Source organism: Saimiri boliviensis, chromosome 16, assembly GCF_048565385.1.
Source record: "Saimiri boliviensis isolate mSaiBol1 chromosome 16, mSaiBol1.pri, whole genome shotgun sequence".
NCBI classification, from domain to species: domain Eukaryota; kingdom Metazoa; phylum Chordata; class Mammalia; order Primates; family Cebidae; genus Saimiri; species Saimiri boliviensis.
Genome location: NC_133464.1, coordinates 80,447,934 through 80,463,300, shown reverse-complemented (window position 1 = coordinate 80,463,300; position 15,367 = coordinate 80,447,934). Strand labels below are relative to the sequence as shown.

At 43.0% G+C, this 15,367-nt stretch overlaps 1 protein-coding gene across 1 annotated transcript in view; it reads right to left on the bottom strand.

The window, feature by feature from the left end:
* Window positions 1–15,367, bottom strand: part of FLT1 (fms related receptor tyrosine kinase 1) — a 196,752-nt gene that overhangs the window by 32,778 nt on the left and 148,607 nt on the right. The window contains exons 16-18 of the mRNA XM_039473122.2: window positions 13,396–13,502; window positions 7,830–7,962; window positions 2,373–2,477 (exon numbers count right to left, since the gene is read on the bottom strand). Of these exons, the coding sequence (XP_039329056.1) occupies window positions 2,373–2,477; window positions 7,830–7,962; window positions 13,396–13,502 (345 nt within the window). The remainder of the gene's footprint in view (window positions 1–2,372; window positions 2,478–7,829; window positions 7,963–13,395; window positions 13,503–15,367) is intronic.

The following is a 15,367-nucleotide window of genomic DNA, read 5'->3' as shown; positions in this document are numbered from 1 at the left end:
CTGCCTGCCTCAGTCTCCCAAAGTGCTAGGATTACAGGTGTGAGCCACCACACCTGGCCGTGCCTTTTTTATATCTCCCAGAAACAGATGGCCAACCAATTTAAGCAAGAAAGCTGAATGAAAATTTTTATTTTAGGAATTTTATAGAGTGTGTGATTTGGCAGTTTTTTTCAAATCAATGCTGATGGCTAAAAAAAAAAAAAAAGCGATAGGCATTTATGAAGACACAACACGAAATTACTGTAGTACATAGAAGAGAATCTCTGGGCCTTTAAAAAAAAAATCTCAGCTAGGTGCAGTGGCTCATACCTGTAATCCCAGCACTTTGGGAGGCTGAGACAGGAGGACTGCTTGAGCCCAGGAGTTTCAGACCAGCCTGGGCAAGATGGTGAGACCCTGTCCACCCCAAAAATTGTTTTAAATTTGCCAGGTGTGATGGTGTGAGCCTCTAGTCCTAGCTGCTTGAGAGGCTGAGGTGGGAGGACTGCTTGAGCCTGTGAGACAGAGGCTGCAGTGAACCATGATCATGCTATTGCATGCCAGCCTGAGTGACAGAGTAAAACCCTGTCTCTTAGAAAAAAAAATGTCGAGTCAGAATCTTTTCCTTTCAAACTCATTTGTCTCCCTATAATCCTTTCCGCTTTGGAGTTATGCCCCTTTGTCACAGAGGAAAAAAAAAACAGGCTCTGGTTTAGATTGCTCTGTTTATAGGCAGGGCCACAGGTGTTATCTTGGACTCACAACAGATTAGTGTGGACATCAGAGCTGCCTCTCCTAGAGGACAATGTGTGGCAGCAAGCTGGGAAAGGGACTGGCTGAGGAAACAGTTGATTCCAGATTTAGTTTCCACCTATGTCTAGGTTGGATACTGGATTGCCTCCATAAACCAGGCCAGGATCATTTTCAGGGTTTCGGAGCAATGGGCCAATTCCAGGAAGCCAGGTTGCTGCAATCCCTCTTTTGTGGCACACGGGTGTGGAGGCAAGAGCAGTGCATTCAAAGCTGGAAGGCTTTTGCACACAGACCCTGACTTACGCTGAGCAGCTGTGTGGCCTTGCAGAGGCTACTTAACCTTTCTTGGCCATGTTTCCTCATCTGCAAACTGAGGATAATAATGTCTACCTCACAAGGCTGTAGAGAGAAAATAAGAAAATTGGTAGTTCCATGTGGTTCCGCTTAATATGTGAAAGTATCTAGTGTGAACTTTCTCACACAGAAGACATGGTGATGCCTCTTCTCTTCAGAATCTGGGGCTCTTTGGGGGAAGATGCTAGCATGTCTGTATTCTGACAGAAATGCCTGCCATCATCTGGGCAGTCTACCCTAAACAAAAGTTCTGACTTGTAGATGCAAAACTCCTTCCCAGACTACTTTCAGAGTAGAACTGGCAGGTTCTTTGCAGTTTTATTAGTCTTTTCTTGAGAATACAGCCTTTTGAAGTTGAAAATATCTTTACATGGGGCTTTTGACATAATGGAGTTATTGCTAGAAGATTAAGAACTTTGAAGTCTCCCTAAGCAAACAGCCCTTTCTCTTGGAACCTGTGCAATGTACCTGCATAGCTGGACTCAGAACCAGGGCTTCAAAATCCCCCGGGAATATCTGGAAGATTTTGGAAAGTTAAAAGCTGCCCTTTGAGTTTTTCAGTTCTGTTGAGTTGAAGCATCATAAAATTCCATTACAGATGAGGAAGTATTTTCTACACTTTAAAGGGCCTGTGAGTCTTTGAGATGTTTGGTCCTTTCACTGATTTTCATTTTCAATCTATGTTTGGTGTTGGGCATAAGTCACTGTGATTTGGCTCTACCTTCCAGCGCTTTACAGAGTAGTAATATCTTTCAACACTAGAAAGATAATTCAGTTTTTTAAATTGGTAAAGATGAAATGTTTTATGGTTGGGGCTTGTTAGTATAAAATAGTTTAGAGCTCTGATCAACTCAATTGTTCTAGCTTTATAGTTTTACTTTATAATCAGGTCAAGCCCAAGCTAATCCATTGGGATTTAGGATGTGCTGCTAAGTTTCCATTACAACATCACAGTGGATCATGCCAAAATTTGAACCTGCAGTTACAATGGGCTTAAGTCCCTTGTCATCTACAGTCTGTGATGTGAGAAGAGAAAGACCTTTGACATGACAGAGATCATTTTCTTGTGGACAGTGCTGGGTTGTTCCATTTACGAGGTTTATTCTGAGCTCGTGCTGGCCTAATCTAAAACTCTGAGCAAAGAGGCACCTAGCAGTAGAAGAAAATTATGTGGCCGGAGAAGAAATAGCTCATGTCTGTTCCCAGGCTATATCCCACTTGTACCAACATTTAGGAAATGCAAAATGGTGATGGGTCAGTTGAAAGCCAAACTATGACATACATACCTTTCAGCATTTTCACAGCCACAGTCCGGCATGTAGGTGATTTCTTAATGCCAAATGCTGATGCTTGAACCACTTTTCCAAAAGCCCCTCTTCCAAGTGATTTGCCTACAATGAGGAGAAGACACTGATTTGTTTGCCAAGGCAATAGGGTGAGTTTAAGTCTTTTTCAGGAAGGAAATGCCTTTTCCTATGTGTGTATGTGAGGCATGGAATCTCGAGTGAACTGACCCTAAAAGAGACAAAGTAAGGGACTTGTTTCTGGAGTCTCTTCCTTTCAATTCTTAGCTCTGTTCCTGAGGCCCCACATCCTTCAGAGATAGAGTAAGTCCCTAGAAGGCATTCAGTGAAGGTAGATGTCCAGTTTCCTTTTCACAGGGTACTCCCAGATGAGAGATGGGACCAAGTCCTATGTGGTTTCTTCCATTGTTTAATAACATTATGACCAACAAGACTTCCCTATGTGTAACCTAAGCTCCCCTTCTTGCCACTTACAGTCATTTTCTTTCATCTGTTTTCAGCAAAAAGGGAGAAATAGAAAATGATGGTTGCTACTGTGGATTATAATAATACTCATAACTGTAAAATAGTCACTAAGTCATTTCTCTGCCTTCCCTACCAGGCAGAATATTCCCGGACTTTCTAATGTGTCTTTATATGAAGATTACAAATTCTCATGGTTCAGCACAGGAGCCTGGTCAACCACTGGTAATAATTTGTTTCAACCCCAGAGAGGTAGTTGCTAAATGCAATAACCAGGAAAGGTTTCTTTCATGGTCCGCATAATGCTATGCTGTAATGATTGTTAATGTGTTTCTTTCCCTATCTTAGAATGAGCCAGCTTGACTCAGCGGGACAAGGACCATGTCTGAATCTTCCCAGAACCTAGCTTGGTGCCTGGTGCTATCAGTTATTACTATATATTACTGCAGAATGGAGAGTAGTGTTCAGAAATTTGCAGGATGCCCAAAACAAGTCTCTTACAGTCATAGGTAACTAGAGGGGTCTGTGGAATGGAGACGCTGAGATTGATGCCCTTTGGGGAGGGCATTCCCTGGAGTACTTATGCTACCTTTTATATCAGGGAACTTCCTTTTGCACATCAGGAAGGAGACGGCTCAATAGAACCCAGAGACATGGTACACCTCCGGCATGATAGGCTCAAAGAAGAGTGAGTGGAAGAAGTCACTCTTTTGGCTTTTGTTGGGGGAAGGGGAAATAAACAACAGAATACCACCTGTTGGTTAAAACTATTATAAATCCTGGCAGTTAGAGTGTTAATTTACCACAACCCACTCCTTTCCCAACCAAGTCTTCTTTCTTAGACCCGTCTGATAATGTGCCTTCAGTTCATTAACCTTCTTTCCTCCCTTCTTTCTTCATTATCGAATCCCTTTTCTCAAAGGACACTTTTTTTTAGTTTCTTGCATTTTATAATGAAGCTTTGGTTTTTCCTCATCATATTAGAACTTTTCTACTTTTATGCCCAACTGCTCAGTGACAAAAATGTCTTTACCTTGCCTCTGCTTAATGTCTTTTACTACCCACTACCCCAGGTGTCTAGTTAGGATGTATGAAAATTTCAGTTATACTAGTGTCATCATTAGGGCCTCTGTGTGGCTGTCTGCATCTATCTCATAGGGACATGCTCGGCATTCGGAGGGAACACTGGAGAGATAACACATTTCTCTTTTTGTCAAACATGCTCCTGTGGTGTCTCCTAAATGTCATTCCTCCCACAGCATGCAACATGGGCAGAACTATAGCCTCTGCTTCCTTTTTTGCATAAAATTGTCCAATAAATAGACCAAGATGAGGACTCCTGAAATAAAAGAGCCTCCAGTGGATCTTGAAAGTGCTACATGTGAAAATCAGATGTGGGAACAGCGCTAGCAGATGCTTTCTCTATACTAGTAAAAACTGGCGCATTTTGATTGGAGGCTTATTTCTTGCTTTATTTGGGATAAAAGATCAATGCTTTTCTTCCACAGTACCTTCTACTGTCTAAAAAGAAAAATGTCTTGAGCCTGAGAAGTATCCAGATCCTTTCTCCTTACACTCCTAAGACTCTTGCATGTTTGGGGCAGGTGGCATCCTTTGCACTTTCCATAGTTTCAGCCCCAACGTCCCATCTCAGCAGTCACAACACCCTTAGTTTTAACAAGTGTTTGGGTCGTTTCTTCTTATCAGTGAGAATAAACTGGCTCTCATTTAGCTTCCCTCAGTCTTTTCTTTATTCTCTTGGAAGCTGACTGCTACCTCATAAAACAGCATGAAGCTGTTATGGAATCCTTAATCTGACGTGTTGGAATCCTTCTGCAGACCCATGGTTCCAGTTTCAGGGGAGCCCAGTTGCACCGGACTTGACCTTACCTGATCCTTCTTTTCCCTTAAAATTCTCCTCAGTGTTTCCTGGAATGCCACTAACTAACTAGGAAGTGTACTAGGTCATTGCCATACAATGCAAGGATATTGGAATCTCCTCCAAGAATGTCTTGGACTGGCCAGGAGCCCTGGACACTCTGGGGAGAGTGCATGGTAGCATGGACTGGGCTGCCTGTAGCATTTGGGGCTGGTTTTTTTTTTTTTTTTTGAGACGGAGTTTCACTCTTGTTACCCAGGCTGGAGTGCAATGGCGCGATCTTGGCTCACCGCAACCTCCGCCTCCTGGGTTCAAGCAATTCTCCTGCCTCAGCCTCCTGAGTAGCTGGGATTACAGGCACGCGCCACCATGCCCAGCTACTTTTTTGTATTTTTAGTAGAGACGGGGTTTCACCATGTTGACCAGGATGGTCTCGATCTCTTGACCTCGTGATCCACCCGGCCTCCCAAAGTGCTGGGATTACAGGCTTGAGCCACCGCGCCCAGCGGGGCTGGTCTTACAAGAGGCAGCACCAGCCCAGGCACCATCCACTTGCCAAATTCCAGACTCCCCGTATTGTTTGCCATATTAGGTAATTCTGACTTTTTATTATTTTCCAATAGAAGGATGCAATGTTGAACATTATGCTAACTTTTTTTTTTTTGAGATGGAGTCTCACTTTGTCACCCAGGCTGGAGTGCCGTGGCATGATCTAGGCTCGCTGCAACCTCTGCCTCCTGGGTTCAAACAATTCTCCTGCCTTAGCCTCCCAAATAGCTGGGACTATAGGTGTGTGCCACCACACCTGGCCCATTTTTGTATTTTTAGTAGAGATGGGGTTTCACCATGTTGGCCAGGCTGGTCTTGAACTCCTGACCTCAAGTGATCCACCCTCCTCAGCCTCCCAAAATGTTGGGATTACAGACGTGAGCTACCATGCCTGGCCTATTCTAGCTTCTGTAATACATTTATAGAAGCTGAATTCTCTCCTAACTTCTGTGATAAATTTATAGAAGCTGAATTCTTTCCCATGGGTTAGTGAGGAATCTTTTTTTTTTTTTTTTTTTTTTTTTTTTTTTTTAAAGAAAAGGTTCCTTTTGTTCTTGGATTTCAGGAATTTTAGTGGTAGCAACACCTTTGACCCAAGCTCCAACTGCATCCATCTATCAGGTAGTATAAATTCCAATCCCACTCACTAGGGCTGCTGATAGTAACCAACACAGTAGATACAGCTGAAATCAGATACAACCTTGTGTATTTCTCTACATTTACAACCCTAGTGTAACTGCCAGTTAAAACAGCCTTTTTTTCTTCTATCTGGACATAATCTGGGTTATTTTCAGTTGTCAGACATAACTTCAAATTACTTTGTCATTTATTTGGCTTAAGAAATAAACAAGTCTTGGGCCTCCTTGCTCCCACGTTAATCAATCAGAGGAGCATACCTCTGGGCCTTTCAGCCACACTCTGCATTGAAAGACAAAGTTAGCAGACTTGACACACTTTCTCTAACCATCAGAAACACTCAAATGGACATAAGCCAAATCCTAGCATGTGGCAACTCTGGGGAGGAAAAGAACGATAAGAATGATCTTCAACAAGGAGACGCTCTTGAAATGGGATTATTTAAACCCACAGAGCCTCAGGGGGATTCTGGTAGAAGGATTAGCAATCTGTGATGTGGTGTGGATCACAATGATACTAGGAAGGAATGAAACGTGGGACAGAAAGCTCATGTGTTCTATACTGCAAGAAGTACATTTGATTATGACTAATAACTCTGGAAAGCAACGTGGGCTGAGAATGGCTCATGATTGTGGGAAAATTATCCTATATTCCCTGCCAAGGTCACTGAGGGGCTGGGCTAGCTGCCATATAATTTAGACTTACAGAAGGAACTAATCCAGTGTGCCACCTGCCCTTAACTACTCCAAATGTAGTTGATTTTTTTTCCTCCTGTCTGCAGCCATTGCTGGCTTTCTCCTGTCTCTCCAGCTTTTACCTGATTTCTAAGCCAAATACAACATGCTCCTGGGGCCAGTCCTTTCTCAATGTAAGCAGAATCATTTCAAGGCCCAAGAGAAAAACAAAAGCCATTTTCCCCTCTCTGCCCCCTACATCCCTCACCCCAGTATCATTTGCATGTAAGGAGAGGGGCAATACTGTTGAATTTGGAACAACGGGCTCTCCACACTGAGAGTAACAAGCTCCAAGAACACTGGATCCACAATCTGTTTTCCTAGTTCCAACTACTAATGACTCTGGCATACACAGGAGTGAGTGGAAAACTTTCAGAAGCCACAATCCAAACATTTTGGGTAGGAGTAATTGAGGCTCCAATTGTTTTGTAGCACCAGAGGTTGGAGATTAATGGGCTTCGTGACGTCTGAGCTGGAGGAACTGGAAGGTAGGCTGCGGGAAAGCACATTTATTTGTCTGCTGTTTATAGCATCTGTGCTACCTGGAAAACAACAGTCTTTGCTCTTCAAAAGTGAAACTTAAATGACTCCCCTAGGGCTTTCTACTCCGTCTGGACATTCCCAGGAAAATCACAGCATGCAATTGTGGATTTCTGCAGAGGGGATTTTTTATCCATAGCCTTGAAGCGCAGCAACTCTTTCACCAAATGTTTGATTTTACTGTTCCTTGCCACCCTCCATTATGTTGTGGATCACATATTTCTAATCCCTCAACAGTTTCATTATTTAAGAGTATGTGTACTTGGAAGCTTCCTGTTGGAATGCCTCTCTCCCTGTCCCCCTTCACTTACCACTTTTGCATCTATCTCCAGACAGAGCCCTTTGAGGGAGGAGATGCAAGCACCTTTGCATCTCCAGGGCTTAGACCACTGTCTGCTGCTCAGAGAAGGTGCCTGATAGCCACTGAATGAACAAACAGGTGCTGCCTGTCACCTTATACTGTTGTCTGAGCATTCCATTGGAATTATTTACCTTCGTGTCCATCTCCCTTGCTAGTTTGGGAGGAGCTGGAAGGTAGAATCCCAGGTCTAGTTTACTTTTGCGTCTCTCAAAGCACAGTGTTTTTCATGTAGTATGTGCTCAGTATAGGTTTATAAATCTGTCGAACACATATCTTACCTAGTTTAAGTCTCTCCCGGGCAAACTCCCACTTGCTGGCATCATAAGGGAGCCGCTCACACTGCTCATCCAGGGGAACTTCATCTGGGTCCATTATAATCGATAGATAGTCAGTCTTTATTTCAGAAGAAGACTGAGAAATAAAGAGATCTCAAAGTCATCAAGAAGAAAACAACTTTACAAATCCTGGATATTCAGTTAACATCCACTGTTATTTGGAATCACTTGGTCGAAACTGTGTGGCCAGGTACAGAAAGTACTTCTCCAAATTCACATATACTCATCACACTTGAGTGTACAATTTCTATCAAACAACTCGTTACTATTCCCACACTACATTTCTGTAATGTGAGCTCTACCATCCTATCTTGGATAGCACACACTCAAATTCTCCAGTGACCTTATGTGTTTTACTTGATCTTAAACAATTATATGATGGTCTTGTTAAAAAATGCAAAGCATTTTTATAAAGTCATTCCAAACAATGACTAAAAATAACTTTCTATAGCCATCTTGTATAAGCAGGAATATACATTACAGATGGGCCAACAGTGGGATGCATTGTGGCTTTTCTACGTATATAGGAAAGGCAAGTAGTGGCAAAGTAAACTGAAGATCCCTGGGGCAGTGAAAGGCACATTTCTTATGAAGTGTTTAAACCTTCAGAAGGCCTGACCTCTTAGTTGCTCCAGCTATCTGGAAAGGTTGTAGCTGAATCCATTAGTGACATTGGAATAAGGTTACCTTCTGTTAGAAATGGAAGTTGAGACCGTATATGGTGGCCTGTAATCCCAATATTTTAAGAGGCTGAGGTGGGTGGATCACCTGAGGTTAGGAGTTCGAGATGAGTCTGGCCAACATGATGAAACCCCGTCTCTACTAAAAATACAAAAATTAGCTGGGTGTGGTGGCACATGCCAGCTACTTGGGAGGCTGAGGCAGAACTGCTTGAACTCAGGAGGCGGAAGTTGCAATGAGCCAAGATGGCGCCACTGCATTTCAGCCTGGGTGACAGAGCAAGACTCTGTCTAAAAAAGAAAGGAAGGAAAGAAAGAAGGAAGGAAGGAAGGAATTGATTATTTCAAAGTCCAAGGAGTAAATATGGTATAAGACTTAGACACAAGCCACATCCTGAGTTCATTTGTCCATTGGTATGATGTCAAGTGAGTAAGGCAGACATCTGCCTTGAAATGCTTTTTTATCTTGGTAATGCAAATCAAGCCCAGAAGATACCCTTTATTTCAGATCATAGATAACTGGATTTACATTTAATGTCTAAATTCATATCAATGGGTATATTTCCTGTTAAGGGACACATTGCTAGAATTGATGACTGCATTTCTGTGGGCAGACTCTTGGATATGATGGAAAGAGTCTTTCCCATATAATTCTTGCCCAGAAGTTATGTGAACTTCATTTAAATGAGTTTTGGGGCCCTTCCTTTTGTTGCTTTTCCCTAAACAGGACGAGAGTTGTACTAGAGAAGACAACCTCTCATACACAACCATTTCACACCCACCCGCATTCTTCAGCCCTTACTCACTCTGTTCTGGGCTGTCACAGCTCACCTCATCCATCACTTGCAATCATTCTCCTTCTCACAAAAATTATCACTAAAATGTGTGACAGATAGCTCAAGGCAGAAAGGTTTGCTTGGCTTTCGTAAAGGATGAAAAGCAAAAACCGATATGGAGCACGTTTGTCATGTACTGTTTGCCATTGGTATTAGACTATGAGGGCCCGGCCTGCCAGACACTCTGTGAAGAGTATGAATTCCTATACCAGGGTACTGGGTGCCCATTAGAGAAGCTGCTGTTGTAGTAGGTTTTATGACAAAACTCTTTAATGCCCAGCATAGCCGAAACCCTGAGAAACAATCTCCAGTCTTCACAGAGCAGAGGATAGCTGAAACCCCGCAAGGGACATCTTGGGCTCATGCAGGATGTGTGGGGAGGCTGGTAGTAGTGTTGACAGAGGCAGGGGAACAGGCAGTGGTAGGCAGTCTCCCATGTGGCACCCATGGAATTTTATGGTTTATTTCAATAAGGCAGGTGAGAGGAGACACCAAACAAACCTTAAGCGAGGGCTTTGAGGAGACTGTGATAATAAAATGTTCATTGGCAAATATTTATTCTTTCAATTGACATTAACACTGAGCAGCTACTAGGTGCTTGGCATGGAGGCTGCACAGTTCAGTGCTTCAAAGCCCAGGCATGGGGGCTGGATGCCTAGGTTTGAATCACAGGTCAACTTCTGCCCACCCACACACATAACTGTGGGCAAGCTGCCCTCTAACCTTAGTTTTCTTATCTGTAAAAATGATACTTATCTCATAGGGTTATTGTGAATATTAAATGAAATAATCCATGGAAAGCTATTAAGAGTAGGGCCTGGTATGCAGTAAGCATCAATAAATATTAGCTATAATTACAACAATAAATGTTAGCTATGATGATGAGGGGTGAAGATACAAAGATAAAATGCTGTCTTTATCAATGAGGAATTTACATTGTCATTGGAGGAACCACATGGAAAGATTTTTAGATGTCTTGTTCCTCTTTGCCTCCCCCAGTGCCTTTCAAATTTTATAGGCATTCTGTTTTGAGATAATAATCTCTTGTTCTCATTCTTTCTTATTGCTATCAAAATTTCACAGAATTTTAGAAATAGAAGGGACCTCTTCAATTTAGTCTCAATGTACCTTTCCAGTTTTGTTTTTTATTTGTTTTTTTTAGATGGAGTCTTGCTCTTGTTGCCCAGGCTGGAGTGCAGTGGTGCGATCTTGGCTCACTGCAACTTCTGCCTCCCAGGTTCAAGCGATTCTCCTGCCTCAACCTCCTAAGTAGCTGGGATTATAGGTGCTAGCCACCACGCCCAGCTAATTTTTGTATTTTTAGTAGAGACAGAGTTTTACCATGTTGGCCAGACTGGTCTTGAACTCCTGACTTCAGGAGATCTGCCAGCCTCGGCATCCCAAAGTGCTGGGATTCCAGGCATAAGCCACTGCACCTAGCCCCTTTCCAGTTTTATTTCTACTGTGCTCCTCTATGCTAAGTAACCACACTACTTCCGGGGAGTAGGAAGGACTGGGGCGGGCTGTTTTTCTGCTTCTTTCCTTCCAGCTACAGCCTTCAAAGTCTGTCTCAAGCCTCGCTTTCTCGGAAGTTTTTTCTCCCCTTCTCCTCCTTTGAACTCCCATAGCCTTTGTACCTTCCTTGCAGATTTGGCAAGTTTTGCTTCTGTTAGATGTATTTCCCTACATAGTGTATCTCCCTTTTCAGAACTACTGTGTGACCTTTGTTTCCTTCTCAAGCAGTGGAATTAGTTGTCGTGTCCGAAAACCAGTCACTCCAAATGGCAAAAGGCTGATGTTAAACATTTACCATAGGCGATGGCTGCTGGCCTTGTCTCTCATACCAGCACTATGAAGTATACCTTATTGGTTGTAAATATCAAATCTAAGGTCGAATAGCCTGAAAACTAAGGTCTAACTATAGTGACTTTGGATCAGTTAACTTTATCTTGCTGAGTCTCAGTTGCCCTCTCTATAAAATGGGAATAATAACATATCTACCTTTTCATATTTTTTTGGAATAATTTATTGAGATACTACTAAAGAGCTTCCCATAAGACTTGGCATATTAATAAGAGCTAATCCCTAGAAATTGAGGAGGCCTTCTGACACTTCTCAAGTCCTACTGATTTTACTTCCCAAATATCCCTTGACTCTAATCATTTGGTCAGAGCCACCAAAAGAAAAGCCACCTGTTCTTTTTTCTTTCTTCCTTCCTTCCTTCCTTCTTTCTTTCTTTCTTTCTCTCTTGACAGAGTCTTGCTCTGTCACCCAGGCTGGAATGCAGTGGCATAATTTTGGTTCACTGTAACCTCTGCCTCCCAAGTTCAAGCAATTCTCCTGCCTCAGCCTCTCGAGTAGCTGAGATTACAGGTGCCCACCACCACGCCTGGCTAATTTTTTTGTATTTTTAGTAAAGATGGGGTTTCACCATGTTGGCTAGGCTGGTCTTGAACTCCTGACCTCAGGTTATCCACCTGCCTCAGCCTCCCAAAGTGCTGGGATTACAGGTATGAGCCACGATGCCCAGCCTGCTACCATAATTTCTTACCTGGACTGCTATGAAGTCTTCTATCAGGTGCCTCTCTAGTCACTCTTTCCCTCTCTGGTCCATTTTTTTCACAGTAACCAAAATAATCTTTCCAGACATATATCTGTCACACTACCCACCCCACCCTCCATCCCCACCTTAGCCTAACATCCCTCTCTTCCCCAAGGTTTCCCATTGCTTTTAGAATATGGACCAAATCCCTCGCCATGGCCTACAAGACCGTGCTTAACCAGAGCTCACCACCTTTTCTTTTCATTCCTTGGCAGCCTCACTTCATACTTTGTTCCTCCTGTTCTCCGCACTGCAGCCCTGGCCTTCTGTCAGTCTCCGCTTCTTGCTGTGTTCTCCCTCCCCTGCCCAGCCTCTCAAATGCTCTTCCCTCTGCCTACAACACTCTTTCCTCTCTTCCTTACCTTGCCACTCCTCTTACACATCTTTTACACAGCTACTCTTTCAGCTAACTCAGAGTTGCAGTTTGACATTTGTGTGGCTGATTAAAGCCAGTCTCCCCCAACAGCATCTGTCCCTCTGTCACCAGAGGGTCTTGCACAGGGCCTGGCACACTGCATTGAGTGGGTATGCAGTAAATATTTGAAGCATGAATGAATGTATGAATGAATGAAAGCTCTTTTCCCACTGGGTTTTGGAGAAGCAGATCATATTGCAGGCCTAAGTATAGAAATCCAATGTCCTGAATGCCAACCTGGACCTCATACGCTAAAGAACTTAATTTTGTGGTGTGACTCAGAAGGTGTAGAACAAGAATACACTTATTTTTACTTCCAAAATGTTATGAGAGAAGGCAAAGGTGGGCCTTTCCTGACGAGGTCTCACTTTGTCACTCAGGCTGGAGTGCAGTGGCATGATCATGGCTCACTGCTTACTTGACCTCCCAGGCTAAAGTGATTTTCCCACCTCAGCCTCCCCAGTAGCTGAGACTACAGGTGTGCACCACCATACCTGGCTGTTTTAAAATTGTTTGTAGAGTCAGGGTCTCACTATGTTGCACAGGCTGGTCTTGAACTCTTGGCCTTAAGTGATCCCTCCTGCCTTGGTCTCTTAAAGTACTAGGATTGCAGTCATGCACCATCATGCCCGATCTCCTTTTTATTTCTTAGCAGAGAGTGAGATTTAGGAAATAAAGGTTCACAGGTCCCTTGCTGACTTTAAAGACTCTAGTAACATATTTTATATCAAAAATATCTTCTGTCCCTGAGAAATACTCATCTGTTCATTGTTATGGCTTTTCTTTTGAACACCCCACCTTGTGGTTAGAGACATTTTGATGATTTGTTTTCTTTCTGTGTTCACCAGGTCAGAGATAGGAACAAGAGGGAGGGGAAAGAAAGAGGGTCCAACATTTGTTTGCCTACTGTAGACATTAGACCAGGCGTTTTAGGATATATGTAAAAAGCAGCATAGAACATCATCTACGTTCTTACCCTTTTCATTTTTCGGATAAAGAGGGTTAATAGAAGCCAGAAGAGAGTCGCAGCCACACAGGTACACGTTAGAGTGATCAGCTCCAGATTAGACTTGTCCGAGGTTCCTGAAGAGAGAAAAATCACAACAGTGGTGCAAAAAAGTAACTCCCAAACTCAAGAGTCTTTGTGGTTTTATAAAAACTTTATAAAAGAGGCTCGGCTTCCCTACATGGTTTATCATAGCGAGCCCAATCTGCTGCCACAAAATCAGTCTCTGGAACAAACCTCTTCATAACTGAACCAGGCAGTATACATGATATTAGCATAATGAACTCACATAGTAAAGGCTTTCCAGAAATTTTGCTGTCAAGTTTGCAAACTTTGTAATCCCAGAAATAGCCAAGTAAAAATCAGAGGAGGAATTAAAAATGGGAAAAAATTAAGGCAGGAACAAAGGCCCATTAAAGTGCCCAATCTGGAATATGTTAAATTTCCCTGATGAGTTTTAGAGGAAATTCTAAAGAAAAATACAAAATAAAAATAAAACTCCAGGACTGTCACAGTTGCCTGTTTGCTTCCTTTGGAACAGCCAGCTCAAAGTACCCATACCCCACTCTCTATGTTTCTGATCTCAGCAGCCAGACTGGGGGCCCTGAGATAGAAGAGGCAACTGCTGCACCTGAATCCTTCCCAGTCACCTTCTCTATCAGAATCACAGAGATCAAAAGCTGAGCACTGAATCTCCAAGACCAAAATGAAAAGACTTAAAATATTCAAGCCATGGCTCCAGAGAGGGAACTCTGGAGTTTGTAATGAAATGCCTGCATGGGCCAGAACAGTATTGATTCCTGGGAACAATTTACCAGGAATTCTAAAGTAATGCCTTTATCCTTTAACTTAATTAAAATGAGACAGAAGTGGCTGGGCATGGCACTTAGCAAGGCCCCTTCTCTTAAAAAAATAAAAAAAGATGTGGTGGCACACACCTGTAATCCCAGGTACTCAGGAGGCTGAGGCAGACATTCAAGGTTGCAGTAAGCTATGATTGTGCCACTGCACTCCTGCTTGGGCAACAAGGCAAGACTCTGGCTCAAAAGAGAGAGAGAGAAAGAGAGAGAGATGTGTATATTCAGGTAGGCAAAGAACAAGTAAAAGTTTCTTTTTAAAAATGATGATGTGGATGAGGATCTAATCTGCTGAGCGCTTATCTTCCAAGCACTCAAAACTACCGTATGAAATCAGTGGCAATAATACCCCAGTTTTATACATGAGCACTGCATCTTGGGGGCTGTCTGTTTCAATGCAACAAAGATGTATCAAGTTGCACGAGAGGCAAGGTTAGGGGTCGGAGGAGATAGAAAGACTAATGAGGGACAGTGGCCACTCTTAAGGAGCCCATTCAAACCTAACCAAGAGACTTAAGGCAAATACAAAGAAATTAGATTTTAAAAGATTTGGCAGTTGAGTAAATCTAATATATGCTACTATCTAATGTTAGTCTAATAATGCTTTTTTGAAGAGGTGGCATTTGAAATGAATTTTAATCTGTAGAGATGAAGGCAGGGGAGGGCAGAGGGAACAGTATGAGTAAAGACCCAGACCTGGCCAGGCACAGTGGCTCACGCCTGTAATCCCAGCACTTTGGGAGGCTGAGGCAGGCAGATCACCTGAGGTCAGGGGTTTGAAACCAGCCTGGACAACATGATGAAAGCCCGTCTCTACTAAAAATATTTTTAAAATTAGACAGATGTGGTGGTGGGTGCCTGTAATCCCAGCTACTCAGTAGGCTGAGGCAGGGGAATTGCTCGAACCCGGAAGGCAGAGGTTACAGTGAACTGAGATTGCACCACTGCACTCCAGCAGAGTGAGACTCCGTCTCAAGAACAAAACAAAAGAAAAGACCCAGACCTGGGAAAAGATAGGGCAGTATAATACAAGATACAGGACAGGACCAGACCATAGAAGATTCTGAGCATCTGTGTGATGGGTT